This window comes from Myiozetetes cayanensis, unplaced genomic scaffold (genome assembly GCF_022539395.1).
Source record: "Myiozetetes cayanensis isolate MyiCay16 unplaced genomic scaffold, myiCay2020 scf90, whole genome shotgun sequence".
Classification (NCBI taxonomy): domain Eukaryota; kingdom Metazoa; phylum Chordata; class Aves; order Passeriformes; family Tyrannidae; genus Myiozetetes; species Myiozetetes cayanensis.
The window spans coordinates 22,278-50,046 of NW_026088186.1; the positions used below are offsets into that span (position 1 = coordinate 22,278).

Below are 27,769 nucleotides of genomic sequence, written 5' to 3' on the forward strand. Positions count from 1 at the left end.
GAAACCACGCAGTGGGGAGAAATGAATGGTGGTGTTAACTGGGAGGCGTTTCAGAGCCCACAGGTGGGTGAGGACAAGGATGCTGCAAGCCTGGAGGGTGGAAAAACCCCTCATTGCCTAAAACCCAGCAGGGTGGAGAACACCTCAACCACCTCAAACCCAGCACGCAGGGAAGGGGTGAAGTGGGGTTATCAGCCAACCCCAGAAAAGCCCGCAAGCACACCCGAAAAAGAGCAACTCTCAGAGAGCCTTTTCTTCAACACCTGTCTCAATCCCCAACTATCCCATTACTTGCCCCTGGAAAATAAGCCATGCCTCTGCCATGTACACTCACCGAAATCGTTTTTCTTTATTGCATATTGCCATCTTAGAAAATGTACAGTCTCATAACATTACACAGCATTTCCCACTAGCTAAGACTACTAACATCCTTGCACCTAACAGACTACCTTGGTCACTATGAAGCTAATAAGGTCCAAGACATATACTTTAGTTTACAAATTATTATGGATTTTTTTTTTTGTTTTGTTTTTGGCATTATTAAAAAAAAAAAAATCATCTTTAAAATACACACCCAAGAGAAAAGAGTGGCTACTTTCACCAGCACCAATCTAAAAGTAGTTTTCGACAATGGCACATGGAATTACCTGCACACAGCCTTTGTATTTATTTATACAGATACAGTAATTTTTTCTTTTATCCTTTTTTTTTTTTTTTCTGGAAAGAAAACAAAGAAATGGCAAAGTCAGCCTTATAACCAGGCTGTTGTAAAACAATTGAAAAAAACAAAACCCAACAGGTTCGGAAGGGCAAGAGGAAATCTGTCAGGAAAGGTCCTGATGTGGCACTGGGGTTGTGGAAGCAGGAGCTGAGGTGGGTGCTGGCACCCAGGGACCCCAGGAGGGGATCACCCTTTCCAACTCCCACTGCCTTTCAAATTAAACACATGTGACCAACCATTCCTTAAACCATCAGAGGCCAGACTTTTCTTTTTTTAACTTTTTTTTTTTTCCTTCTTATTTTTACATATTTTCAATTCCCCCTGTAGTCCATTCCCTCAATTGTATCAGCCCCATTTTTTTCAGCCATAAATAAAAAATATAAATAGAGGCACTTTAGTTAAGGAATAGTATTATCATTACCTTTTGTCTTTATTTCCCCCTCCTTCTTAAAGCAAAGTGCTTAACTCCACCTTTGAACACAATCTGCAGGTTTTGCAGCTGCTTGGATACGAGGTGCTGGACTTTATTTTTGCGCTTACCTGCTTTATTTATTACTGCTTTAAATGCTACTCAGAAAGTCTTTTTTTTTTTTTTCTTTTCTTGCTTTTTTTTTTTTCAATCTACAGTGCGTTTAAAGTTGCAATGAAGAAAAAGAACAAAATGGTAAAACCACAGCTCTTGACAACTCTGCTTCGAGAGAGATTTCACAGCTTTCACTCAGCACGCAGACCCCGCGGCCTTCAGGTGCTTAGAACCATATTTTTTTTTTATACAAATTAGTTTAAACAGCACTTTTGCTATACAGTACATATAGTTTACTGACATCCCATACCCCACCAGTAATACCGATTATCTGACAAAAAAAAAAAAAAAAAAGAACAACCAACCTTATTTCAAATAGTGTTAATATCTAGTGCAACAGGGACAAACTCATCTCTCCACAGGAAAAAGAACAAACAAACAAACGAAAAAAAAAAAGGATCACAAAAGTATTGGTGGTATAAAAAGATTTTGTTTTGCTTCCTTAAAAAACATACCACAAATAAATAAAAGTAAAAAGTAACAGTCCTCTATATACTCAGCATAATTTAAGAATAGAAATGTTAATATGTTAATGGTGGTTACTTTTTATTCTCCAATTCTTAATTTTCTAAACCTTTAAATTATTACTCCCTGAGAGTTCTGAATTATTTTTATTATTGGTATTTTTTTTTTTGTCTTTTTTTTTTGGACTGACATTTGACAGGTAGTTCTGCTTACAAATTTGCAATGACAATGAACAGCAAACCAGTCGAAAAAGGACCTGGCTAAGAGACAAGTGTTTCTTGGCATCGCTGCTTCTGTGTGTCCGAGAAAGAAAAAGAAAAGAAGGTGGGTGAAAGCTGGCGGGTTTTACCCCAACCCCTTTGTATTTCAGAGACCTTCGGTCCCGACCCACCTTGACAAGAGGATACAGTTTGTCCCACTGAACAGAAAGCAAGAATAAAAATTACAACGCAAAAGTTTATGCTCTTCGTCTCCTCCGAGAACCGACCTTTCCCACCGTCTTGGGCCAGAAAACGTTGCAACAGTATCAATACATCTGTGTGGCGTTACAGCAATAAGCACTTTGGGGTATAAAGTCTGTCCTTTAGCAAGGTGGTGGCAAGAGGAAACAGAGCGTTCCCCGAGGCTGACGGGAAGAGCATCGCTGGGAAAGCCCGCGGCGCTGAGCTCGGGAACCAGCGCGAACGCATGGAACTGCGAGATTTTCGGAACAATCGCGACAGTGAGGAAAAAAAGAAAAAAAACCAAACAAACAATGGACTAAAGTTCAGTCAACTTTGCTCTTTTTTTTTTTTTTCTTCTCTTCTTTAAACCGCTCGGCTTGTGTGCAAGGCGTCCCCTGCAAATGGCCCCGGGGGGATGGAACCGAGCAGGAGAGCAGCGGGGAGCGGCTTCCCGTTGGCTTTGGGGGCCACGGGGACCGCTGGCGGCTCTGGGTTGGGTCCTCTCTTGCTCCGCGGACGCGGCATTGTGCTTGTGCATGGGGAGAACTACTTTTTTGGAGCGGGGAGGAGGCGGTGCTGGCGCTCACCCCACGCGAGGGCCGCCCCGCGTCCCTCCACCCGCGCCCCCCGACCCGACTATATACACAGTATATACACACACACACTCGCCCGCGGGGAGAAAGAGCGTGCCACTGTTTCGCTTCGAATCGCAAGGCAGTGTAATGGAAATAAAAAGAAAACCTCAGCCACTTCAGAAAGACCAACCCGCGGGGTTTGTGTTTTTTTTTTTTTTTTTTTTGCTGTCTGTTTCTCAGAAGTTGAGCTTGGTGACGGGCCTCTCCCGGCCGCTGTCAGCCAGCTGGTTGGTGATGCGCTTGCGGTTGCGCTTCAGTTTGGTGAGGTCCTTGTCGAAGACTTCGCCCGAGCGCAGGGCCGAGACGAGGTCGTCGAACTCGCCGCTCTCCTCCCCGGTCTCCTTCGCCTTCCTCGCCTTGCGCTCCCGCTCCCGCTGCTCCTTCAGCTGCAGGTCATGGAGGGGCAGGGAAAGAAGGCACCTCACTCCCATGCAGGGGGTTGTGGAGTGCCCAACACATGCACGGTGACCCCCAAACTCATGGAACAAGAACAGTTTCCCACCCCAGTGCTCAGCACACGAGAGCTGGTCAGGGTTATTGATACATCCCCTCCTTGGAAGCGTTCAAGGCCACACTGGGTAGGGCTTAGAGCAACCTGGTCTAGTGCAAGGTGTCCCTGTCCCCCCTACCCAAACCATTCTGTGATCCTGAGATTCTATGATTCTGGATACAACCCATGGGCTGGGGGTCACAGCTCCGTGGCTGCTGCTCGTGGGTCACAGCACCACATGGTTGCTATCCCCAGGTGCCCCAAGGAGGCTGCCGGACTCGCCGGTGCCCGCTCACCTGCGCCTCCATGCGCGCCCGGCGCTCTTCCTCCTCCTTCCTCCTCCTCATGTTCTCATTCTCCTGCTTGGCCTCGGTCACGGCCTGAAGGAACTGGTCAAAGATGCCGAAGAATTCATCGGGCTGAATTTTGTCCGTGTCTTCTCCAAAGTGCTTGACAGCCTTGGAAAACTGGAAGAGAGAAGGGCAGGGGTGCGTCACTGTGGGATATACCCACTGCTCTGGTGAAACCCCCACGGGAAACCTTCGACCTGATGGAGCAGAGAGAAACCCTTCCAGCAGCCATGGCAGAGAGCAGGGCTTTGCTTCATCAAGTCTTGATTTAAACATGTAGTAAATCATCTGATGTTTTACCTGCTGCCCTGTAAGAGCCAACCTGGTTTACTCTCAAGCCCCCTGTCCCCATCTCGCCCCTGGCTCTGCTAAGCCTCTCCTGCCCCAGCTCCACTTTATTAACTAAGCAGCAGTAAAAACAAGGAAGCAAAATATTGTGGGACCGAAGACATAAAACTAATAGTAAACACGGCAGGGGAAGGGAAACTCGCACTTTTAAGTTTTTCTTTGAAGTATTTTTGGGGTATTATTTATCACTGCCACATGCTCTGCTATTGAAACCAAATGTGTTGGTGAAACTTTTAAAAGAGATTTCTGCCCAGGCTCAGGCACAGCCCTGGGCAGGGAAACAGGGAGTTTTCCGGCCTTTTGTGCTGTTTGCACACCATTAATACAAGGGAGTGGAACGAGGCCTTAGCAAAGGTCAGCACAGGACATCCATGATCTGGTGATGCACCCCAGTCCCCAAGCAGCCCATGACTTGTCCTTGGGACTGACACTCTTTGTTCTCACTTCCAGTTTGAAGGAGACTCTTTGTGCACAGAAAGTTTGTTAAAATTGTGATGGCACGTTCCGGAGATAAGCAAGCTTAAAAGAGAGGAAAAAACAAAATCAAAGCACAAACAGATTTATTAGTTGCTTTGATTTTTCAGGGTAGACCAAGAGGAACATTTTTAAAGCCTGCCTGTATGACTTAGTTTTATTTGCAGGGGTGCCCCACGCTCTTCAAAAGACATTTAGGGCATTTTTATTTCTTTGTTTACTTAAGAGACTTAACACTTCAAGATGCAGGGAGGAATCTGAGAGGTGCCACTATATAAGTCAATATAATTGAGGTTATTCTTGTTGATTTTAATCAAGATACTAAATTCTCTGCCACATTACAAGATATTCTGGTGGGGGAGTAAAGGCTGAAAATGTTATCCTCATGGGATATCAAGTTTACAAAACAGGGATGTTTCTGTTTTCCTAAGAGAAAGCAGGAACACACTTTGAATCTGGACATTTGTTTAAAAAGCGAAGAGCTGGTGAGCTCCCCACAGCCCAGCCCATCCAGTAACCATGGCAACAGCTGCAAATGCCTTCAGAGTGGACTTCCATGGACACTGGGGACCATGACCAGACCCTCTCCTCCAGATCCAGCCAAGCCAGCAGATGATATAGTCTGGAAAGCATTTGTCACCATTTCCACAGTCCTTACTCACTACAGGGAAGATCTGCCAGGTCAACAGTCCAAAAGGGTGGCCTGGGTTAGGCATGGCCTCAGGAAGGCAATGGTCCATCACAATATGCCCAAGCATGGGTGGATGGTCAGAAGGACAGTGTCAACTGGACACTGGGACAGCCAGGGAGAAGGAGATGGCACAGGGACACATACTGTCACATGGACACATACTGTCTTTGGAGAGGTAGCTCTTGCAATGGGACAAGGATGGGACCTCTAAGACGGCCTTTGCTGGACTATCTCCCTGCCAGTTCCATCAAGGTGAAGGGCAGGCCAGGGAGGAGATAGTGGAGGACTTAGGGAAAATGGAAATCCAATGTGTCCCTTTGCTGAAAGAGGGAAAGCAAAAGGTGCTTGGGAATCATGGGTGTCAGCCAGTGGCCACCCCTTTGCTCTTAGTTAAACCAGGCTTTGCTGTGAACTAAACCAGACTGGTGGGGAGAAAAGGACAATATTGGTAGGAGGTCACTGCATGTGGCTGCAAAGCTCTCACCAAGGCACTACTCTGGGAACAGCAGAACTCTCGAGAAGCCTCTCTAACCAGGTCTGAGTTTGGCCTCAATTCATGTCACTGAGCTCCTCTCACTCTTCTCTGGAGAGGAGAGCTGGTCACGCCCCAGGCCAGCTACCCCTGTACAAGTAGGGTCTCTCAGGCAGCCTGGGTTGCCTCCAATATCAAGCTCTGGGTGACCTCATGTCCAGATGAAGACCTGGTTTCATTTTTCCTCTTCTTCCATCAACCCCAGATGAAACAGCCTGCTTTCTTGCCACCTTCAGTCTTCACTGGCCAAGATGCCCCAGCAGCCACACTCTTAACTCTAATGCCCCCAAAAATTGGGGATATTTCCATTTTAAGACACGGAAAGCAAAGCAAGCCCTTTAGGTTTGAGTCAAATCTCTTCACCAAAAGTAAGACCCTCATCAATGACCTACTATCTCCTCCCCTGATGGACACCACTCTCCCATGCCTAGCCCTTGCCTTGCACTTCCAAAAGGTAGGCAGGTATCTCATGGCTTTCTACAGCACATCCTGTGTCCCAGAAGCTGTCTGACCTGCAATCCCCTGCCATGATGGGTTGTGAAGCAGGAAGAAGGCCCTGGGGACAGACAGGGATGCACCCACACACCCACTCCAAACAAAACATGAAGAGCAGCCCAGCACCTTCGTCACATGAGAGTCTCAGCAGGACACTCACATGACCTCGTGGGGGAGGCACTGGAGATGTTCACACACAGTTACACGTGCTCTGGGAAGGCTGAAACACTACCCAGATCACAAGGATGTTGGTGGCCTTACCAGCTCTTTTGCTTCCATCAGAAGATCTTCGACATCTGAGAAGCTGAAGCTGGCTAATGTGATGAACTGGCTGACGACAGACACAAACTTGTCACCTGTTTGCTGAACCTGAGACTTCTGGAAGTCCAGCTCCTTTGGGGGGAAAAAAAAAAGTAGATCTGGTCAGGTCCTGGCTGATGAGGGACATGAATACCATCACTATCCAGTAGTTCCTTTGGGAGCATGCCTGCATCAGTGCCCAGGGTACTGTCTGCACCACCACCACTGCTCCTCCCTGCCACACATGACACCCTGGATTAACCCCTTTTACAATGCCTGCAGTAAGCTTCTAAGCCAAATCTTGCAGGAAAGCTTGTGGGAAGCAGGATAATTAAGCAAGACGGCAAGTCCTTTGGGATACCTCCACCATTTCATCACCATCATTCCAGCTGGGCTGCAGAAGTGCTCCTCAGCCCTCTGTGGTTTTACAGCCGAGAGGGGAGACCCCTCTGCACATCACAGGTCCTCCGTGGGCATCATCACGAGGCTTACTCACCCTCCCTTGATGTATTAAGATATAAACCATGCACGTGCCTAAACACACATGGTAACTTCAGTGCCAAAACAGCCCTGAGAGGACAGGAGCACGTGCAGGGCAGGAAGGAAAGGCAAACAGATCTCCAGGATGTGAGATAAAAGCAGCTTCGCTGGGAGCTCCCTTGCCTGCCTCCCCAAGGAGGGATGCCGTGCTGCCTGGAGCCAGGCTGGACTGTATTTTATTTAAGTAATACTCACAGTCTCCACTGCTCTCAGGCCGCTCCTCAGAGTGTTTATTTCTTTCTCCAGCTCGGTCATGCTGTTGGAAATAGAAGGATGTTAATTTTCAGCCTTCCCCAGAAAATTTTACAGCTCTCTGACCAACCTGACTGTGTTTTCCCACTGAGAAGACCCCAGCACTGCACACTTTGCCTCTCTTTTTTCGCAGATCAGCGTGTCTCAAGCTGCAAGTCAAGCTGACAGCCTCTAAGCTGGGACTATTTCAAAGTGTCTGCAGTTGCTTGTTGTAAAGCAAAGCACTTTTCTGTATTTTTAATCACGGGGACTGTGCAGGTTTAGCAAGCTCAGCAGCCTCCAGCCTTCTCCAAGCAAAAGGACAGCTCAGGAGAGGGCTTTGCTGGGCACAGATTTCTCTCCAGTGCCAGCAGTAGATGGGCTCATTGTCCCAGCGCACAGAGGACAGTTTTACAGGGTGCCAGAGTTGGGTGAACACCAGGCAAAGCATCCCTCCTAGCAGCGAGGCTTTCGCAAAAGGAGACAGCCCAAATATAGAGAAACAAAAATAAATCATCACGTCTGGCGCTGACTTTGTTTACACAAGGCTCAGGCCCCTGATGAGCTTCGAATTCAAGTGCTTACGGGTTCCTACCACTACATCTGAGGGGGAAGCTTTCTCACAAAGGCCTGATGACCACAGGCTTGATGCCTTTCCAGGGGTGCCTGTGCGAGGGCTGGGGTCCCTGGAAATGCTGACGCCGGGTCACGGGGCAAGCATTCCTGGCAGGTTTGGTCTGGGAAAATGCAGTTTTGGGAGCCCTGTGCTCCAGCAGTTCATTACTAGCGGTGGGGATTGACAGAGGCGGCAATTTTCGCTTCACAGCTGCAGGGCTGGGGGGAATTCAGGGTTTTCCAGAACTTTTTGGTTTCGCCTTGGATTGGACCAAACCCAAATGTTACATATGGTGTCCAGTTCAGAGCAAAATGATAAAGTTTAGGGGGGGTAAAAAAACCCTCCATGCAGACGTTTTCTTTCCCACACGTGTGTCTGTACAACAGCTGCAGATACACGGGCATGAGAAAGCAGGAGTCTCCATGGGCGAGGAGCGTGTCCTGCTCAGCTGGGTTCTCACATGATGCCTGCAAACTGAGCACCACACACTCATGGAATATCCTGAGTTAGAAAGGACCCACAAGGAACCTTGACTCCAACTCCTGGCCCTGCACAGAACCACCCCAAGAATCCCACCACGTGCCTGAGATTGTTGTTCAAATGCTCCTTGAGCTCTCCACGGCACACTTGGTGCTGTGACCACTTCCCTATGGAGCCTGTTTTAGTGCCCAAACACCCTCTGGGTGAAGAACACTCTTCCTCTCATGCCAGGATTTGTCCTATCACTGTGTTTAATCCTAATGGCTGACGGTTATTTTACATTTTAAAGGTAAGGATGGTTGTTTTGTGCATTACACATCTTCCTTGGGAACCCACCATCGCTACAAGAGATCTTTGAAACTAGAAATACCCTCAAGCCACAGTAAAATCTATGTGTATTTCATGGAATCACAGAATATTTTGGGTTAGAAGAGACCTCAAAGCCCATCTAGTTCCAAGCCCCCTGCCATGGACAGGGACTCCTTGCAGTAGACCAGGTTGCTCCAAGCCCCCTCCAACCTGGCCTGGGACACTTCCAGGGATGGGGCAGCCACAGCTTCTCAGGGTAGCCTGTTCCAACTGCATCTTCTCTAAAAAGGGGCAGTTTCAGGCCCTTTTCATGTCCATGGCTAACAAGAATATGGGCTGGCTGCAGAAACATGTGATCTCTGCTGCTCACATCCCTGGAGCAGCAAAGCCCATAAGCTCCTGCTGAACTTTAAAACCGAAACAGAGCCTCATTGATTTCAGAGGTACTTCAGCACATACTTGAGGGCTTTGCAGGGCAACAGCAGATTCCTCTTGCACTTAAAGGTTCATCATGTGTTTAAGGGCTTTGCTGAGTAGGGGCAGCCTGCTCCCTGCAGGTCACCAGGCAGGATTTAAAAGCTGGTTGCCCACACCAGAAGCTCCACGTTGGTGGTAAAACAAGGAGCAGGCAGGACCTGGAGGCAGGTGAGCCCCTTGCAGGGCTGCCTGGTCCTGCCCATGCTGCAGGCAGAGCCTCCCTGCCATACGAAGATAAACAGCTGCCCTTTATCTGCAGCCACACCGCAACCGCTTCCTCCCGGATTACTTAACGTACCATTAGAAATTAATTAAATGCTTCTGCGGTGAGATAACAACAGGAAACGGCTGCTCCAAGCAGCTCTCCTCCCTCAGACTCAGGGGTTTAGAGCCTTTGCTGCAAGGGATGTGATTTAAAGCCACCAGGTGATGTTTGCTTCTGTGTCCTGGGCTGCTCCGGGCCAGCGTGGCCACAGCAGGGGCTACAGCCCAGCAGCCAGGATCTGGCCAGGAGCATGAGCTGGGGTGGGGTGACATGGAAAGGCAGGCTGAAACGAGGGGAGAGGTGCTCCCAGAGCTCCCTAAGTGCCACCTAAATCCCTGCTTACTTGACTTTGGCTGCCTGTGGGATGTCTCGCAGCTCCTCGTGCAGGCGGAGTACTTTGGGATATTTCTTTTCAACGACAGTGATGAGATAGTGCAGAAGGGTGATGTTCCTAGGAGAGAGGAGCAGTGAGGTCAGTGTGGAAGCACCACAGGGAGCCCAGTGCTCTGTCAAAAACCCTGTTTAAATCCCAACTATTTGAGAATTTCTCCAAGGGTGCTGCTTGCTGCCTGTCTGGGGACATGGGATGGGTCTGTCCCATGCACAGGCAGTGCTGCAGAGCAGCCTGGTCCCTGCAAGCAAGGATCCTCCACAGGAGGAACCCAAGGCAGGTAACTTGAGCATCATTGCTCCTGTTTTCCACTGTCTTTACTGAGGGATGAGACCAGGCAGGTTTGAGACCTGACCCAGCTCCTCTCCCTCTGAAGGTTTGAGACCCTCCCAGTTCTTCTCTTGCATGGAGCTTGGAAGGAGACAGCAAACCAGGCAATGGCTGCAGCAGCTTGCAGGGGTGGCAGAGGCAGTTCCCATGGAGAGAAGCCCCTGGGAACCCTTTCTCTGGCTCTTGGCTTCTCAAAGGGGTTAAAAAGCATTTGGAAGATGATCCTCCTAATCAGCCTTTGCTGAAGTTTAGCCAGCCCAGGAAGGAAAGTCCTCATCAATCCCTGTAATGATCTGCAGCTCAGCTTCCCTCGAAAGCTGTCATGCTCAAGAAACAGACACTCACCTCACTGGATGTGCCAAATCGGGCAGTAGGAGGGGACTGCTCCCACATACTCACTTCCCACAGGTAAAGCTAATGACCCCTCCATTCCCCCAACACCCCTGGGGCCCGCAGAGGCCCACAGATAAGGACAGAGGCTGCTCACTTGTCAATGCTGGACTTGGTGTCGGCGATCTTGTTGAGGCTGGAGATCTTGAAGCCGAAGGCGTTGCCCCTCTGGCCCTTGTTCATGTAGTTCCCGAAGGCCAGGACCACCTCCAGCAGCTGCTGGAGGCTGCTGCTCTGCAGCACTGCCTTGGAGCCGGCACGGATGGCTGAAAGCAGAGAGGGGTGGGACATGACCCCCTGCCACAACAGCACAACCCTTTTCTTGCAGCAACCCCTTCAGTACCCCCAAAGAGAGGCCACCAACTCCCTTCCCTTCCCCTGTGTCACTGTGTCACTTCCCCTGTGTCCCCTCCATGCAGACCAGGCTCATCCTGGCACAGAGGGATGCTCTTCCTACGAGCGCTCCCTGTGCCGGCACGGAGTCCCTTGGCAGGTCTGGTCACTTGCCTTCCACCTTGGGTTTGACTTCTGCAACTCTCTCTGCAAATTTCTTCTTGAAGTAGAGGGATTGCAGCCTTTGCTGATAATGGTTTATCCTGGAAAAAAAAAAAAAGAAGGTGCAGGTTGAGGTTTGGTTGCTCCAGGGCAGAGCTCTGCTGCTCACAGCTGTGCTTACAAAGCACGCTTGAGCCACGGTGATTAAAAAATAATGACCTCTTTTCTCCCTGAAACTGTGGTGGGATGGGAAAAAATGACAACTGAAGCTACAGCTGTCCTGGGGTGGATCCAGGTGGGTTCTTAAGCACATGCTTAAGCCTACCCTTAGCTCAGCAGGTTTTAAGTGGATTTTTACACCCCACTGACATAAACAAACCATTCTTTTACAACCACTCCTTAGCAAAGGTGCTGATGAGCTCTGGGCTCCCCATGGCTTTGTGATGAGCTGCAGCTGGACAGAGGTTTGCCAACGAACACCACTAATGAAACTGGACCTTCAGATCCTCAAAATGATGGCCTGGGCTGGAAAGCCCCTTTCCTGGGCAAGTCAGGGATGGCTCTGCTCATGTCAACTGTGTTTAAGCTAAACAAGATCTCACTTGTATGCACATGGCAATCTGATTTGAGTCATTTGGACCAAGGACCCACGGGAGATGTGCTCAAACACAAGGCCATGGGCTACACTGTCATTGCACTAATCAGAGGTGACAAAGACATCACACTCAGTTACAGACCACAAGGCAAATTAAAAAGCCGTGCTGGAAATCAAGGAAAATATTTGCATCAGCACGCTGTGCCTTCCAAAGGATGAAGGCATGGGAGCAACACTTGGGCGAGAGAAGAAAGGTGACCTGCGACAGGAAAGCTAATTCTGAGCATCATCCAGCCCCGAGGGCTCAGGTCTGAACTTCACAGCTCCATCCTGCCTGCCTTTGACGCTCAGCAACTACACGGCACATCGCCCCGGTGTTCATCGGCGCGTTTCTCAGGGAGGACGGGAGCATTTCTATTTTTGATCTCCCAGTGCGAACTCAAACCGTAAAACTCGCTGACCTTGCCAACAAGTGACTTGCTTGAAGTTCAGCTAAGAGGTTCAGAGAGCTCAGTGCTCACTTTGATTTAAATAAGGAGCTTCAAGATTTTAAACCGGCACCTCTAGAGGATGTGCATGCAATAGATAAGGTTATTCATCCCTGAAGACTTCTAAGTCTTAAATGATTGCTACCAGGAGCAGGAAGAAATGACATTTCCTTTCCATCTCATACATTCTCAGGAGCCCCAGGGATGAGTCAATCCTGAGGTGAGGAGTGGGATTCATCTACACAGCAGGGCAAAATGTACATACATCAGGCTCAAGTACTCATTAGCATGAGATCACGTGAAGGGGAAAAGGAGCATCATGTCATCACTCAAACAGCACCTCCCACCTGGGCCATGATGCAGATCACAGAGTCACAGAGTCACAGAATCACAGAATGGTTTGCATTGGAAAGGACCTTAAAGATCATCTAGTTCCAACTCCTCTGCACTGTGAAGACACCCTCCACTGGACCAGGTGAAAGAGAATCACAGAATCATCAAGGTCAGAAGAGACCTTCAAGATCACCTAGTCCAACCACCAACCCAGCACCACCACAACCGCCCCTAAACCACTTTCCCCAAATGAGAGGGGAAATGCGTCGAGACGTGACCTGGGAAGCCAACACCTCACTCCAGAGAATCCATCTCCCTATCCCTTTCCCCTTCTCTGTCCAGATGCTGCTTGTCTGGGATGCACACCCTGATTGAAGGAGCACAGCATCACAACTGATCCTTACGACTGGGAGCGCCTTGCTTGCCCTCCCGTTCGTTTGGCTCGTTTCTTGATGGGAAAAGCACTAAGAAGGGCTTATTTCCCAAGCAGGCTCCATGAAACAGCCACCTCCCAACCAGCCTGTGCAGCCACTGGCCAAAACACGTGTCCCCTGAGGCACCAACCTGCTCATTTCGAAGAGGAACCGGTCAGCCTTGGCCATGCGGTCCAGCTCGTGCTTGTGCTCTTCCAGCAGGTCAATGTCACCCTTCTCAGGAACAAACTTCAGGAGCTAAGCAAGAGAAAGCACAGGGGTGGGCATGAGGTCCATGCACAGCTTTTCAGGAGCCGAATGGTGATTTATTTCCTTGAATTTACTACCTTTACAGCATGTACAGACAGTGACCCCAAGTGTTATCGCTGTCCCTGTGACCTTCCTCCCTTTACTCTCACATTAGTGTCTCTTGCCTCTGCCCTGCCATCACTCTGGTTTTATAACAGATGTACTACGTCTGCTCCAAGGTTTCAACATCAGCTCTGCCAGAGGAGATGTCAGTCGGGGATTCCCATTTGCTGCAGCTCTACTTATTTGCAGATGGAAATTTTGTGCAATGAGTCCTCCCACGTCTCTGCTCAAAGTGCAATTGCCAGCTCAGCTTTAAGGACAGGTGAATAATATGTTCCAAAGGGATTCAGAGGGGGTGGAAAAACGGGATTCCCTTTTTGGGAACTGCACAAACACTGAACAAGCTTTCAAAAATAAACCTCCACGGAGCACAAACTTCAAGCTGCAGTCACAAAACACGGAACTTGTGCAGCCTAGAGTTCTCAGGGCAGACCTGAGTACAGGAATGGCATGTGGAGGCCATGCTGCTCCCAGCACTGATGCTGCCACTGAGCTGCTTTCCTGCTGCCTCGACCCCCCTGGGTGGTTTCTCAACATATTGTCGGTAAATAATTTGGGGCCTGACACACTCAAGGCTGCACTTTGGTCCTGAGCACCTTGCACAGCATCATCTCAGCACAAGGCAACCCCAAAGAAGCATGAGACACGCTGCCCACCTGCTCCAGCATGTCTTTTGGGAGATCCTCCTGCTCGTCCATCGTCAGAATCGCTCGTTTGATCTCCTCGTTCGAGAGTTTCAGCCTGGGAGGTGGAGGGGTAGGAGAGTTATTCCCAGCCCAGCAATCAGGGAAGGTGCAGGAGCATTTCCTCACACACCCATGCACCATGAACAGCTTAACTCCCAGCCAGCAGCAGCGTCACAAATAACCCCATACAGTGTGTTATGAAGAAGGATGTGTGAGAAACGTGGTAGGGCTGTGCTCTGCCGAGGCACAGCATAGCACAGAGCAGCCCTGGCCCTGCTGCAAATGGGGCCCAAACCCCACCAGCCAATTCCCTCCCCGCACCTATTTCCCTATTTTATACTATTTTATGTAAGTACTGCAAGTAGTATATTGTACACATATTGAAAACATCCAACCTTCATAAGCAGCTCTTGCCTGCAGCAATGCTGCTCCTGCAGTGCCAGCACCCCTAAAGGCCACGGGGCCAGTGGGGGTCATGGTCCCACTGGCAGCACAGCCCAGCCCAGGCTCAGCACAGCTCCTGAACCCACTGCCACAACCCTTAAGGAAAATCTGGCCAATTTCTACTGCTGTTCTTGGATTTAAGCATTGCCTCTCCCACCACCTTTGGTTGGAGTCCTCCTCTAGGAAAAAATGAGAAAGAAATCCAGAATTCGGAGAAGCAGATGCTTAGCATCCCAGGAAACCCATCAGTTTGGGCTTATTTTGGAGGGGTGGGGATTTGGTGTGCTTCAAAGTGTAAGAATCTGGAAACCAGCCTGCCCTCCACCTTTTTCTTCCTCTACTTCACACAACAGGAATTGAACACGTAGCCTCAAACTGGAGATTTCTAAAACCACAGACCACTGTATCACAGCGAGCACCACCAGGCTGGGCTGCCCTGGCAGCAGTTCATCCACCAGCAGTCTGCACTGAGCTGAGGCAACAAACAGATTGAAAGACGCCCTCAGCTCCTCCTGGGCTGCAGAGCCATTAATTACAGTTTAATTCGACTGCAGCACTCCCCATAACCGCTCCCTGCAAGGACTTTGATTGCAAAACCACACATATTCTTCTCCTTTGCATTGTGGTCGATAAAAAAATTTAAATTCAAAAGAGGGAAAGCCCAGGAACTCCTGCAACTCCGTTTGCCAACAGCCTCTCCCTCGCCCAGCGTGCAGTGATGCTTAAAACCATTGCAATATTTAGTTCTAAAAGAAATTAATTCCCTGTACTTCCACAAAGGGAAAAGTCACAAAGAGTTGAAAAGACCTGTTTTTGGGCTTTAGGGAAACCCATCAGCCCAGCCTTGGCGCTCAGTGCTGTTGAGGGATGCTGAAACACTGGATGTGGTTGAAAGGAATGAGCTGAAAGCAGAAACACACCCTATGGTGGGATGTGAGACCTTGGAAATCGACCTGATCAGCAGATCAGAAAGAAGATCAGGAGCAGACTTGATCACTCTGAGTAATTAAACAAAGAGGATGTTTTTCATCCTATGTCTCTTCAGGGAGCAGACAGACTGTGGAGCTGGCCTTTGGAAGCTGAAGCTAAAGCAAAAGGGTGCTGGTCTCTGAGACCAGGGTAGCAAGGGCTTGGTTTAGCTTGAAATCTTTTGCTCAAGACTGAAAGTGAAGGATCAGCTTTACCAGGGCAGGTGGATCTTAACAGACCTGGTAAGTAAATATTCATTCCTTATAAGCCCAGGTTTCTCATCCTGCACTCAGTCCTCTCTCACCTCTGGCTCAAGGGAGCACTCTAGAGATTTGCTAATTAAGGAGTGAGTTAAAATCTACCCCAGCCAGGGGAGGAAGCTCAAAGATTGCACTGAGCAGTGACCAGGACAATTATTGGGGTTGTCATACAAGGAGCAAACCCAGGATCCATGGAAAATGTCTCCTCTGCTTCTTGCAGTGACACGCAGACCTGTCCTGGGGTCACCTTACCTGTCCCAGAGGAGGGCAGGGGCTGGGATAGAACACAACCCGAGGTGGGATATGAACTGCAGGAGGACTCCTTTTTCACCCAAGCAGCAACAGGAATGTGCAGACCACCAACATCGGTCTCCGCTCCAGTGAAAAGCAGATCCTGGCTAAGTTTGGACATTTAGAGGGATCCCTGGGAAGCAGAAATGCTCCTGGGAGAAGGGGGTGGGCAGGCAGCTTCCTGTCATCCATAGCTAACACCTAGAGCACACACTTCTACCATGATCGTCTCCAGGAGGGCGGTGAAATCGAGGGTGACTTTTTTGAAGCCCTGCTCATTGAAAGCAAAGCCAACAATCAAACACATTTAAAAAGAAAAAGGGGTTGAAAAAAAGCCCCACTTTTCTCAGGAATCATCACAACCCAGTGCCAAGAACAAGAGCCTGCCCCGGCATCGTCAGAGAGCAAGCGCGGGGCGCCAGAAGAAAACAGCTTCTCAGACAATTCGATGGGAAAGGGGCCAGTGAAAGCTAGAAGCTTATCTATAACCACAATAATTATCATTGTTGGCAGCAGCTGCCGAACGCGAGCCGTCTGAGAGGAACGGGGTCACAGGACTTGCTGTCACAGGGATTTAGAGCCGGCAGCCCTGCGATGCGAAGTGACAGCTCGCCGGCCCGGCGAGAGCGGGGCTATTTTGCGTGGCTTTTGTCGAGCCCCACGGAGGACGTAATAAGTGTGAAGGATGAGGGGGGGGGGAAAGACCCGAATTCTGGCGGGGGGAAAAGGGGACGCGCCCTCCTGAAAAGCCACATTCATTTGAGAAAAACGCTTCACGTCGCCTCGCGGGGAGAGGGGGAATCAAGCGAGGCCATTCACCGCCAGCGCGGGCGGAAAGCGACGGAGCAAGGGGTGGATTTGCATCTGGCACAACGAAGGGGCTAAAAATACACACCCCGTGCACAGGGAGCGAAAAGCAAGGACGTGGTGGGTTCACAGAGGAAGGCACGGCAAGGCACTGACATCGGCAAAGCGTTCTCCAAAAGGACGGAAGAAAAAAAGCAAGCGTTAAAAATATTCTTGTGCTGCGTTACAAGCCGGAGGAAAATCCAGTGATCTCACTGCGCAGTAATTTCTCCCAAAGCAAGGGAAACAGGCAAAAAAATAAATCTACAGAGAGAGATAAAGTATCTCACTGGCTGTAATCTTTCCACGCTGTGAGCCAGACAATGCCTGGTGAGCTCACAAATGTCTGGGCTAAATCAGGGGCCAAGCCTGCAGGTCCTTTCGCATGTGAAAGTCTGCTCGGCCCTGTGGTGGCCGTGCGAGCAAGGCGGGAGAGCAGCAGCCCAGCTGCCAGACCAGTCCCTTTGGAATTCCACACTGTGACCAGGGACCTGCTGGTCTGCCCAGCTTCAGGATGTGGAGCTGGGGTGGGCAGAGATGAAAGGATTTGCCCAGGGATACACAGAATCTGCTAGAGATGCAGGGGCTGGACCTGAGTAAACCAGGATACTTGGGCTTTATCCCTACGCTGCCCTTCCTTCTAGCCACTTGGCATCAAGAGTACATCACGCAAAAGGATTCTGGGGAGAGAAACTGGACTGTGGCCCTGGGAGCACCATGGGAAGAACCCCAAAGCACTTCCAAAGCAGCGCCTGGTACAAGTCACTGCAACCTCAGAGCCACCTGTCCCTGCAGGGCCCTCATGCTGCGGGACAGGCCTGGGAAAAGCGGTGTTAGAGGCCTGGGGACCACCCTGCAGAGCAAGTCTGATCCTGCTTCTCCCCCAGGAAACAACCCACAGGGGAGGGCAGGCAAGCAGCGGCCTCTGCCATGCCCTTTCTGTGGGATTAATTACTGGCGATTCGTTTCCAGCCATTGCCTTCTTGGAAGAGAAAGGTTTGCTGGTGAGATGAAATTGAGACCTTTACTCAGTAAGACGTGGAAGATGCCTTTGAAGTTAACTGCTCGGGTCTTTCCCCTTCCCACCAAAGGAGCTATTTGTGTGCTTAACTTTCAATTACACACTTAAACCTCTGGCTGAATCACACCTAAACCCACTCAGGCTATGCTCAGCCTACATACTCCAGGAGCATCCCAGCCAGTGCCCTGAATCCCATAGTTTTACTTGCTAATAGCTGGCTGCCACAGACATACTCATTTGCCTGCTGTTTTAAACCCTGCTTTCATCATCATCCCTTTTTATTTGCAGTGCTAGGAAGCACGAAAATCCCCAGAAGCAGCCCGGAGCAGAGCCAGCCATAAACACGGCAATTTTACCCCCGAAACGCCGCGGCACACGGCTCACTGCACTCATCGCTCCCGCTGCCCACGGGGCTGCCAACCACCTCTGGGAGAGCTGGAAGAAGCACCAGGGACTGTGAGTTATCCACCCAAAGGTTTTTGGTTTTGGTTTTTTTTGTTTTGTTTTTTCAGACATCAGCCTCTCCGTGCTTTCTAGGGAAGGAAACCAGCTGGGCTGCCCAGACAAGGCACCATCTCCACCAACCCATGGTCTGGGAAAACACAGAATTTTGGGCGCCGCGGCTGCAAGCCCAACCTGACAGCAAGGCTGCTCCATCCTGGCCAGCCCTGGGTGGCACAGAAGCTTTTGTGCTTCCAGGCAGCACCATGAATATTTCTACACGAAGCTAAATTTTGCTGCTGTTGGGATCTCTTTTTCTTCTGTGTGAGTTAGAAACAAGTTGCACTTTCTGCTGCTATTTGGGTGGTTTTTCTCAAGTAGCTACACGGATTGTTCATCCTTTCAGACCACTGCAGCCTGGCTTCCCTTTTCTCAGGAGTCTGTCTTTTTGGTGTAGTTTATCTTGCTAAAAAAAGGTCCTTTTTATCCTCTTGGCAGCAATCTGGGGATCAGATTAAATTGCTGGTAGCAGTGCTGAGCCCGCTTGGCAAGGAGTGAGTGGGAGCCTGTCATCCCAGTAGGGCTGGGCAGATTAAGAGGGGCACATCCCCTTCCAAAAATCCAGATGTGAAAAAGGACACTGTGTGGGCAGCAAAAGGCCATGGCTGAACTACTGCTGCTCCCTACGCCCTGCTGATACCCAGTGCCTTCCCCAGCTCAACAGAGACCCTCTTCAACTGCCAGCAAAGAGCAAACAAAACCCAGGCTGAGGAAGATAAGAGGTGAAATCAACTCTCTTCCACCCCCTGGGAAGGCTCATGGGGCACCCCAACCCCTCAGGGGCTCTCCAGGGACACCAAATTGCCATGTACCCCGTTAATGGCATTGCCCCTCTGTGTCACCATGCCATGAACGATGTAAGGCTATAGCTGGGTTCAAGTGTCACTGGCTCTCCTCCTGTGCTGGCTCCTGTTTTTAACCCCTTGCCAGGTATCAGAAGCACCTCCCCAGCTCAGGGCAGGGGATCAAGCACCCCTCCACCCCCCCGAGGGCAAGAAGGCATTAACCATACCTGGAGAGGAGGATATTGCAATTCTGAGCTCTCCGGCCGTCTATGACTGAAAGCTCCTTGACTTTATGCCGGGAACTCAAAGTGTCATCGATAGCATCTTCCTTCTACAAAAAAGAAAAAAAAAAAAAAAAGGAGAAAAAAAAAGAAAAGCCTGGAGAAAAGCCATGGAGCAGCAAAGTCATTTAGTACTCTCAGCACATAGCAGTGTGATACACAACGGGCCCCCATTAATCAGGAGTTTCACCATGGGTTACGGGTAAGACCCACTGCCTGTAAGCGAAACACAGTAAAGTCATTTCATAAACCAGAGCTGGCTTTGAAGCCACTGGTTAGAAATGTAAATATTTTCTCAGACAGGGAAGATTTAAAAATCTGCAAACACACAGGCGCTGCTGAATAAATAAAGCCGGGCTTTCTTAGCATACATACTTGTGATACTTCATTAAACCCTCGCATGAAATATTTCATTACGGGCTGCTGCACACACTCAGCATCACTCTTGTTCCTCACCCCTGCTCCAAACATCTGTAATCGCCCTTCATGCATCAGTCCTCCTGAGCCAGCTAACCAATACAGGCTACCACACTTGCAAAAGCAATCTGCAGCTTTTTCAGTGAAATCCTCCCCAAATAAGGGATTTGAAAGCAGGAATCTGCGTGGCATAAGCACCTACATCTCCTAAGCAGCTTAAATAAATTACCTCCATATGAGTAACAATAGTGTGGTTGTGGGCAAATGGGCAGATCTACCTCACAGCAGTTTTGCAGGGCTGCCCAAGGGGTTCATGTTGCCCTAGGTTTTAATTTACCATATTGCATATTTTAGTAAGGTTAATCAATTAAAAGGTGGCTATTTAATCCCTGTGGAAGGAACACAACCTGGAGCTGCAAGGTCCTGTGTGTTACAGATCTGCACTAAACACCCATGAGCACAGGAGACCTGGCACATGGCCACTGCATGGGTTGAGAGTGGGCACAGAAATTCCCATTTTTTAATTCTTTTTCTTGTTTGAATGAAAAATAACCGACAGCTATGGGAACTGCAAAGCTGCTGGGACAGGCAGCACAGAGGCAGGTGGTGGAAGGTGAGCCCCAAGTCACCCAGCACCAGCTGCCCCTCTCCTGTGCCTTGCCTGCCCTGACCACAACCAAGCAGAGAGCTTCAACCCATGAGTTTATTTCCACCTTTTGTAAAGCAAAAATGCCCAGGGGTGGGAGCTTCTCTGCGTTCAACTGCGTCTAAAAATTCAACCTGTGGACTCAGTCACTGACTTTGATCTCAGGCCAGACATCAAAGAGGGTGTCTTCTAACTTACCAGCCTCCCCAGCATCAACTTTCAAGCTGTTCCTCCTGTTGATCTTTGTACCTCTCTGATTCAACCCTGTTTACCACACATTAACCCCCCTCAGGAGTGCCCACGTGCCCCGGTGTCCCCAGCCCCGCTCTTGCCCTGCCTTCGCCGCTCGCACGCGCCGGGGTCCTGCAGGTGCTCTCTTACCTGTCTGGAGTTACCATTCAGAAAGAAGTCCTACAGCCATAGCAGAAGCATGGAAAAAGGCAGTAAAAACACATGCAGTTCAGTGATCTCGGTGAAACCAAAAGGAATCGAAGCACAGAGAAGTGGAGCGTGCAACACGGAGGGGCTTGGCAGCACAAGGGAGGCACTTGGGGGTGCCAGTGCCAAAACAGGGGCAGGGGATGCAGGTGAAAATGTGGATTAGAGGGTGTGCAGAAGGGGAGAGCTGATGGGAGAGGTGGCTCCACGAATGGCTCAGGCCAAGGTGCTGGTGTGCACAGAGGTGAGGAGGGGACACGGGATGAGGTGGGAGGATGCCGGCCAAGCCCTGCCACTGGTCCAGAGGCACAGAACTGCTCAGCCCGCCATGTAGGGGAGGAAAATTGCTGGTTCTTGCACATCTGAGGGACTGAAATGCCAGTGCCACTGCCAGGAAAAACAGGGCTTTCAAGTGGAAATAACGAGAGGCTCATCCCGGAGCAAATCTGGCCGCAGCAAAACTTTACTATTTGCCATGGCAACACGTTCCGCCTTGACTTCTCCTCTGACAGGGACATCCCCCCTTCTCCAGCCTGGCCAAATGCCACCCTGATGCCACACTGGCACAGTGTTCCTCAAAGACCTGGCTGTCCTGCTGGGCTCCCCACAAAAGACTGGAAGCACGTGCAGTGGAGCTGGCACCACACACATGTGCACACATATGAAGGTTTTCCCTGCTCATCCCCTCAGCTGAGCTGTGCCTATCACGAGCCAAGTGGCTAAAAGTCTCTGGTTCAGCTAAGGTTAAGGATTGGCATTTCATAAATTAACCTCTTCCCAGCAGTCTCCTTTGTGGGACAGGCACAAAGCACACCCACAAGCTGCAGTGGGTATCTTGTTCTTTGTTTAACTGGTCCCTAACTAGGGAGTCTTCCTTCCATTCCGATGCTCAGACTTGCCCCTGGCTGAAGGAGAGGAGCAGGACATGGTGGCCTCCTGTAGTCCCCTGCTCTAGGAGAGGGAGGGCTCCTCATGTATTAAGGTAGAGAAAAGGCTCATTACAAACCCCTCTGTCTCTGTCTCAAATCAGCCTCATCCCTGTCCCTTTTTCTTGCAGAAATTGTTTTCCAGCCTCTGCTGCAGGACAGTATAAGAAGGAACAGCTCTAAACACGCTGTCACCATCCCCACAAACATTTCCCAGCCCTGCTGTCCCTGACCTCTGCACAGGTCACTCTCCCTTGCACAGAGGAGCTGGAGGCTTTCCTCCCTTCATCCTTTTTTGGGAGATGAATTCTTTCCCAGCTCACTGCTAAGCCCCCGGTTCAACAACAAGTATTTTTTCCACTTGGCCCTGACTCTTTTACATCACTCACCGCTGCAGGACCTGCCAGGACTGCCCTGGCTGTGTCACTGCTACTTATCAGCATCACTCCCAGCCTCTCCCCCACTGCAGGCTCTCAAGACATCCCTGACAGAGGCACAAGCCCCTGTGCAGCACATGTAAGCCCCGATGGCCCTGGACTGGCTTTTCTCCATCAATGCATGTACAGAGCTCCCCGCAGGTCCTCATGCCATGGCCTAAAACTCACAGCTCCTGTTGGTTTTTCTGTTGTATCTGGCAAAATTGGTAAATGCTGGTATCATGCATAGCTGCAGGGCTGAGGCCTCCTCTGAGGACAGGGACCAGCAGAGGCTTGGCAGGGAGAACAGAGAGGCTCTCCTGACAGCATCACCCAGCATGAGCCAGGGATGCTCCTAGGCTGAGCCCCAGGAAGCCCAGAGGGTTCCTGTCCTCCCCACATGGCAAGGGCCTTTCCAGAAAGCTGCAGAGCTCACTTTATAGCCTGTATTTACATCCCAGCCTGTGATGTGGGAAAAGCATTTAAAGAGATGCTTAAAATTAAGTACATCATTAAGTCCCGGGTCTGTGCAGTACTTAGGGATTCCCAGGGGCTACATGGCAATAAAACCAGCGAATCCCAGCACTGCACACACCTCTGCCCACTGCCTCCAAAGCCTGCTGGGGCACTGGCCATAGAGGTGCACCACTTTTGCAGCCCTGGTTTGCTTGGAGCATGGGGAGACAGGCAGCCCCTGATGCCCCATGTCCTGAGGATATCATCCATCAGGACAAGTGAGAGGCATGAACACTGAGCAAGTGGCTCAATACAGGGAATAGGCAGGAGAAACCCCTGCTCCTCCCCTGCTTGTTTAGGACAGAAACCAAATTTTGCTAGAACTTGATAATGCTGTGAGTTATTAAGCAATTAGTTCACTGTCCTTCAGGGACAGCCTGTTCACTCCCCGAGCCCCCCACCATGTACAAAGAGCCCCGTGGTTTGCATGTGTTACAGAATTACAGAATGGTTTGGACTGAAGGAACCTTAAGGACCATCTAGTTCCAACTCCCCTGCTATGGGCAGGGAATGTTCCACCAGCCCAGGTTGCTCAGAGCCCCATCCAACCTAGGCCTGGAACACTTCCACTTTCCTTTATCTCATGGAGCACATCTAACCCTGCGTGCTGGTGCATGCACTGCAGCTGCCTGCAGAGCTGTGCTGCCAGCAGTGTTGGGGCACACAGCCAGGCACCCCCTGCCCACGCTGGGACTCTCCCTCTGGGGACTTCAGGTAGGCAATCACATCCCTCAGGTCCAGGGACATGTGTCCCATGGCTCCACTCACACTAAACAGTGCTACCAACGAAGCCTGGGTGAGCCACAAGTAGTAACTCGTGCATCACACTCCCAAGGGTGGCTCCAGCCACAGCAGCATCTCACAGGTGGGACTTCACCTTGCCTTTCCCATATGCCTTCCAGATGCTCCTGTAGCATCTTTTGCCAGTCCCAACCCAGATCCTGGTTCCTGTGTTCAGCTTCCTTTTGATCCTCCTCCCACCCAGGGCGTAAGCCCATGTCACAGCTCTCCTTGCAGCATCTCCTTGTTCCTGCTGGTCCCAAACCTAACCAGCCGCTTCACCCAGCAGGACCTCAGCCAAGCCAAATTATTTTTAAATTCCTGCCTGGCAATAATCCACATCACACCAGGTGACTCATGGGCTCGGGCAGGCGAGCCGGAGGGCAAACCGTCCCGCTGACACACAGGTTTCTATTCCTGCTCCTCTTCCATTTCCATTTCTTGTCCTCAGACGTGCCCTCCAGTAGACATGAGTCAAGCTCCAAAAATGCTGAGGGAAAGACAATGCTGTGGTCACCTATTCTCAAAACACCGGGGCAGCACGTACTCCTAGTGGGCTACTCTTGATATTTGCCCTGCTCTGATCCGCCTCCATCTTTCCCTCAGTTAGGGGAGGGAAATCTCTTCCAGAGATTAAACTCTCACACTGCTTAATGAGCTTATGGGTCAGGTCCCCTCCTTCCCAGCACCGTCCTTCCACCTGAGCCTGGCACGAATGAGACAAGCTGTTCTCTCCTCCCAATAATACAGCCAGGTGTTCAGCAGGTGAACATCCTTTTTCAGCCTCCCTCCTTGTTTTTTCTCCTGCCTTCTTGAAAGACTCATTGCTTTTGCCCATTTTCATCCTGCCTGAGGTAAAGTAAGTGTCTAATTTTCTCTGTATGCTTTGATGCCTTCCAAACTGGGGCTGTATTGCTTGAGCAGGAGATTAAAAAGCAGAGACTTTTGCCTGCAATGACATTATTTTGGTTTGGGATTTTTGTTCAAAGCTCACATTTTGCTCTTGGCTCACTACAAAAATAAAAGAAGAGATCCACCCATGGTAGATGTGGGCAAAACTTAGTCCTTCTTGGCCAGAGAGGGATAGAAATTTTCCACCCAATACGGAGACATGGAGCAATTGCTGTTAAGAGCAATCCAAAAATATTACCCAACTGTGGCCACATCTGGGGGCTATTTTCATACATTCCCTGTCTGGTTTTTTGTGTGGTTTTTTTTGGTGATCCATCTCCATGACAAGCACGGTCAGGTGCGTGGGCAGGGGTGAAATCAGGCACACCGAGCTGTGAACAGCCACCTCACCGCAAAAGGCTCTGGCATGTGGATGGGAGGATAAAGCAGATCGAGCTGATCTGGCAAACACGGTGTCGGTATGAAATGATGGTGGGAGGTGTGTTTTGAGACCACAGGTGGAACCACGTGATCCCGTAATGGTGGCACCTCGCCCAGCTCCTCGCGTTGCCCGCCCCGGGCCAGCCGTTACCTGCTGTCTTTGGTAGGCGGAGAACGTCCTTTCCAGGTCTTCGAGGTCCAGGATTTTGAACACTTTTGTGTCATCTATGTTGGTCCACACGGTGCCTGCCAGCTTGTTCTGCAAGACAGTGGGAGCGCTGCAGGCCGAGGGTCCCTGCCCACCTGCCCCTACATCACCGGGTGGCCACCCGGCACCTCCGGTCTCACCGCCGGAATTATTGCCCAGCTTACCTCTGGCAGCTTGGACCAGTTGAAGGATTTGAGGGCGTTTGTCGGCTGAGGGATGCTCTTCTTCTTGAAGGCCATAGGTGCTCCGAGGGAAGGCATCATCCCACCCAGGGGTGGGGGCCAGGGAGGTAGGGGACCACCTGGAGGGGGTGGTGGGGAGGTGGTGGGGGACATCCCCCTGGGAGCGGTGGGGGTGGTGGAGGGGGAAGAAGAGATCCGGGAGTTGGAGAAGGTGAAGGGCCACCAGGAGCTCCTGGTGGCATGGGAGGTCCTCCAGGGCTGGCAGCACAGATTGCCCTCTAGGAGAGAAAGAGGAGGGGGAACCGGTCATATGGGGCTGGGGGACACCACCTAAGAAACACCCTCACGCTGATTTTTAATCATTTTGGCTAGAATTTACCCAACAGAAGCACTCAAAGCACTCAAACAGCACTCAGAGGCTTCAGCACTCCTGACTGAGGTTCAGTGCATCTGGAGAGGCAAAATCACCCCATCACCAGGGACAGACATCTTGGTGGCTCTCCCAGCAAGCATCTTTCTCAGTCCCCCCATGCAGCTCAGCCACCTGGAATCACCCCATAGCATTTGCAGGGGGTTTGGGACTGAGTCCACGACAGGGAGTAGGTCTGAGGTCTCACCCTGCTCATCTCATGGAGCTGTGCCGTGAGATCCGCCACTTGCTGCTTGACCTGCTTGTGCTCGCTGGACTCCTTCTCCAGCTTCTCCTTCATCTTGTTCAGCGTCTGCATCATCTCTTCCTTCTCCTGGGCCTTGGCATCACACTCCCGCTCCTTCTTCTCCAGCTTCTGCTGAAGCTCAGTGTGCTCTGAAACAGCCCCATTCAGAGACCACTTCAGGGTGACAAACACTCCTTTTCGGCAAATGACAGCCCACGGGGGACTGAACCCCACACTGCCCTGCAGAGAAGCTGCACAACTGAGAAAAGGGCGCCTGTGCTGTGCCTTAATACCCCATGTAGGGTCTCTCCCTGAAAAAATTGTTATATGCTTTGCCCATTTCCCTTGTCAGCCCCGAGGTGTGGTATTATCTCAGCCCCTCAATAAAGCCTGCAGACATTATGTATAAATAAATGTGTAAATACATGTCTGTGTTAACTGTTCAGCTAAGGTTAAAGCTGATGCCATATATCTCTCCATCACTCACCTTTTCTCATTTTTTCTGCTTGCTCTTTCCACTGTTTCACTTCATTTTCATTGACTAACCTAAAAGGAAAAGACATGTAGCACATGAGACGATCCTACCTCAGCAAACAAGTGACAATCATCAGCAAGAAACACGACTGAGCTTCCAAACTGATATATCTAACACCTCTGCTCTGCCTCCCCCCCCAGCAGGGTTTTGCAGTTCTGGGATGCAAAACTTAGCAGTGAACGTGTCAAAAACTCCTATATCTCAAGTACTGCTTTCAAGTGCTGTCTAATGAAATGGATGTGCTTCTTTTATAAGGTGGGGTTGTAGTCAACAGCTCCAAGGATGCTGGCTTGTCCAGCCGAGGAGCAGGAACATCACTGTGTGACAGTCAGCGGTGAGTAAGGAACAGAGGCACTTCAACAACTCACATTCGGACAACATTTTTAATGTTGAAGTTTTCCAGGGGAGTGGCATCGGGGTCCTGCCCTTTGTCACTCTGGATGACGATCTGCTGCACGATCCTGTCGAGCAGCAGCCAGTACTGGACAGTGTTGCCGCTTCTTTTATCTGCAGGGGAAGATGGGGAGAGACTGAGGTGAGCAGCAGGGAGGCCGTGGCACCCCTGGGTAGGACGTGTGGGCTGCCAGGTGGGTTTCCTCGCCTCTCCCGGGACTCACAAGGCATCTGGAGACAGTGGTGCAGGATGGACATAAAGTGCGGGTACGCCTCGCTGTGCGTCAGCCTCTTCCTCGTCAGCTCGAACATCTGAGTCGCACTTTTGGTGTCGATGTGGACCTGTGGGGAGGAGCAAAGCGAGGTCGGGCCATCAGACCGACAACAGCATCGCCTCTTTTCCCAAGTCTCAGCTCCAAACCCCACGAGCCATTCCCACCCCAGGCTGGACAGACATGCCCCACTGCTCTGCGAGGGGCAAACAGCGCCAGAGGAGAAGAGGGATGAGGCAGACTCTAGGACAGAGGTTGCAAAAGGAGATAGATATCCAATCTCCAAATTTTATCCAGAAGACCGCCCTTCATCCCAGGTCATTTTAAAAGGCAGGGTGATGCCATGTGCCAGCATCTGCAACAGCAGTGTTTGCACTCACCAGCTCAAATCTTTTGGCAAACTCCAGCTCGTCTTCATTTCTAAGCATTTCGAAAAAATCTAAGTGCCTGAAGAAAGAAAGGGGAAAAAAAAAAAAAGACTGTTAAAAGCAGATACAAGAGTGACAATTAATAAATTGCATGCAGTCTGTCAGCGGCCCAGAGACAAGTGGTGCTTGAACCATCGACGTGGATCTTCAGTCTCGAGTGCCCAGTCACTACAGTCGGTCCAAGAAGCCTTCTGGGATGAGAAAAGGAAGAGAAGGGCATCCTCCAGGTCCCTGATGGCACATCCTTCCCAGCTCAACCCCATGTCAGAGCAGAGCAAAACCATGCTG

At 50.4% G+C, this 27,769-nt stretch overlaps 1 protein-coding gene across 1 annotated transcript in view; it reads right to left on the reverse strand.

Moving 5' to 3' along the window:
- Nucleotides 1–325: 325 nt before the first annotated feature.
- The window catches only part of DAAM1 (dishevelled associated activator of morphogenesis 1), a 75,698-nt gene continuing 48,254 nt past the window's right edge, over nucleotides 326–27,769 (reverse strand). Inside the window, 19 exon segments of the mRNA XM_050340651.1 lie at nucleotides 326–3,233; nucleotides 3,634–3,804; nucleotides 6,489–6,620; nucleotides 7,263–7,323; nucleotides 9,789–9,896; nucleotides 10,654–10,822; nucleotides 11,064–11,152; nucleotides 13,032–13,138; nucleotides 13,909–13,993; nucleotides 19,283–19,386; nucleotides 20,781–20,810; nucleotides 24,959–25,066; nucleotides 25,180–25,334; nucleotides 25,337–25,475; nucleotides 25,815–26,002; nucleotides 26,341–26,399; nucleotides 26,757–26,895; nucleotides 27,006–27,123; nucleotides 27,434–27,500. Of these exon segments, the coding sequence (XP_050196608.1) occupies nucleotides 3,024–3,233; nucleotides 3,634–3,804; nucleotides 6,489–6,620; nucleotides 7,263–7,323; nucleotides 9,789–9,896; nucleotides 10,654–10,822; nucleotides 11,064–11,152; nucleotides 13,032–13,138; nucleotides 13,909–13,993; nucleotides 19,283–19,386; nucleotides 20,781–20,810; nucleotides 24,959–25,066; nucleotides 25,180–25,334; nucleotides 25,337–25,475; nucleotides 25,815–26,002; nucleotides 26,341–26,399; nucleotides 26,757–26,895; nucleotides 27,006–27,123; nucleotides 27,434–27,500 (2,239 nt within the window). The 3' untranslated portion in view covers nucleotides 326–3,023.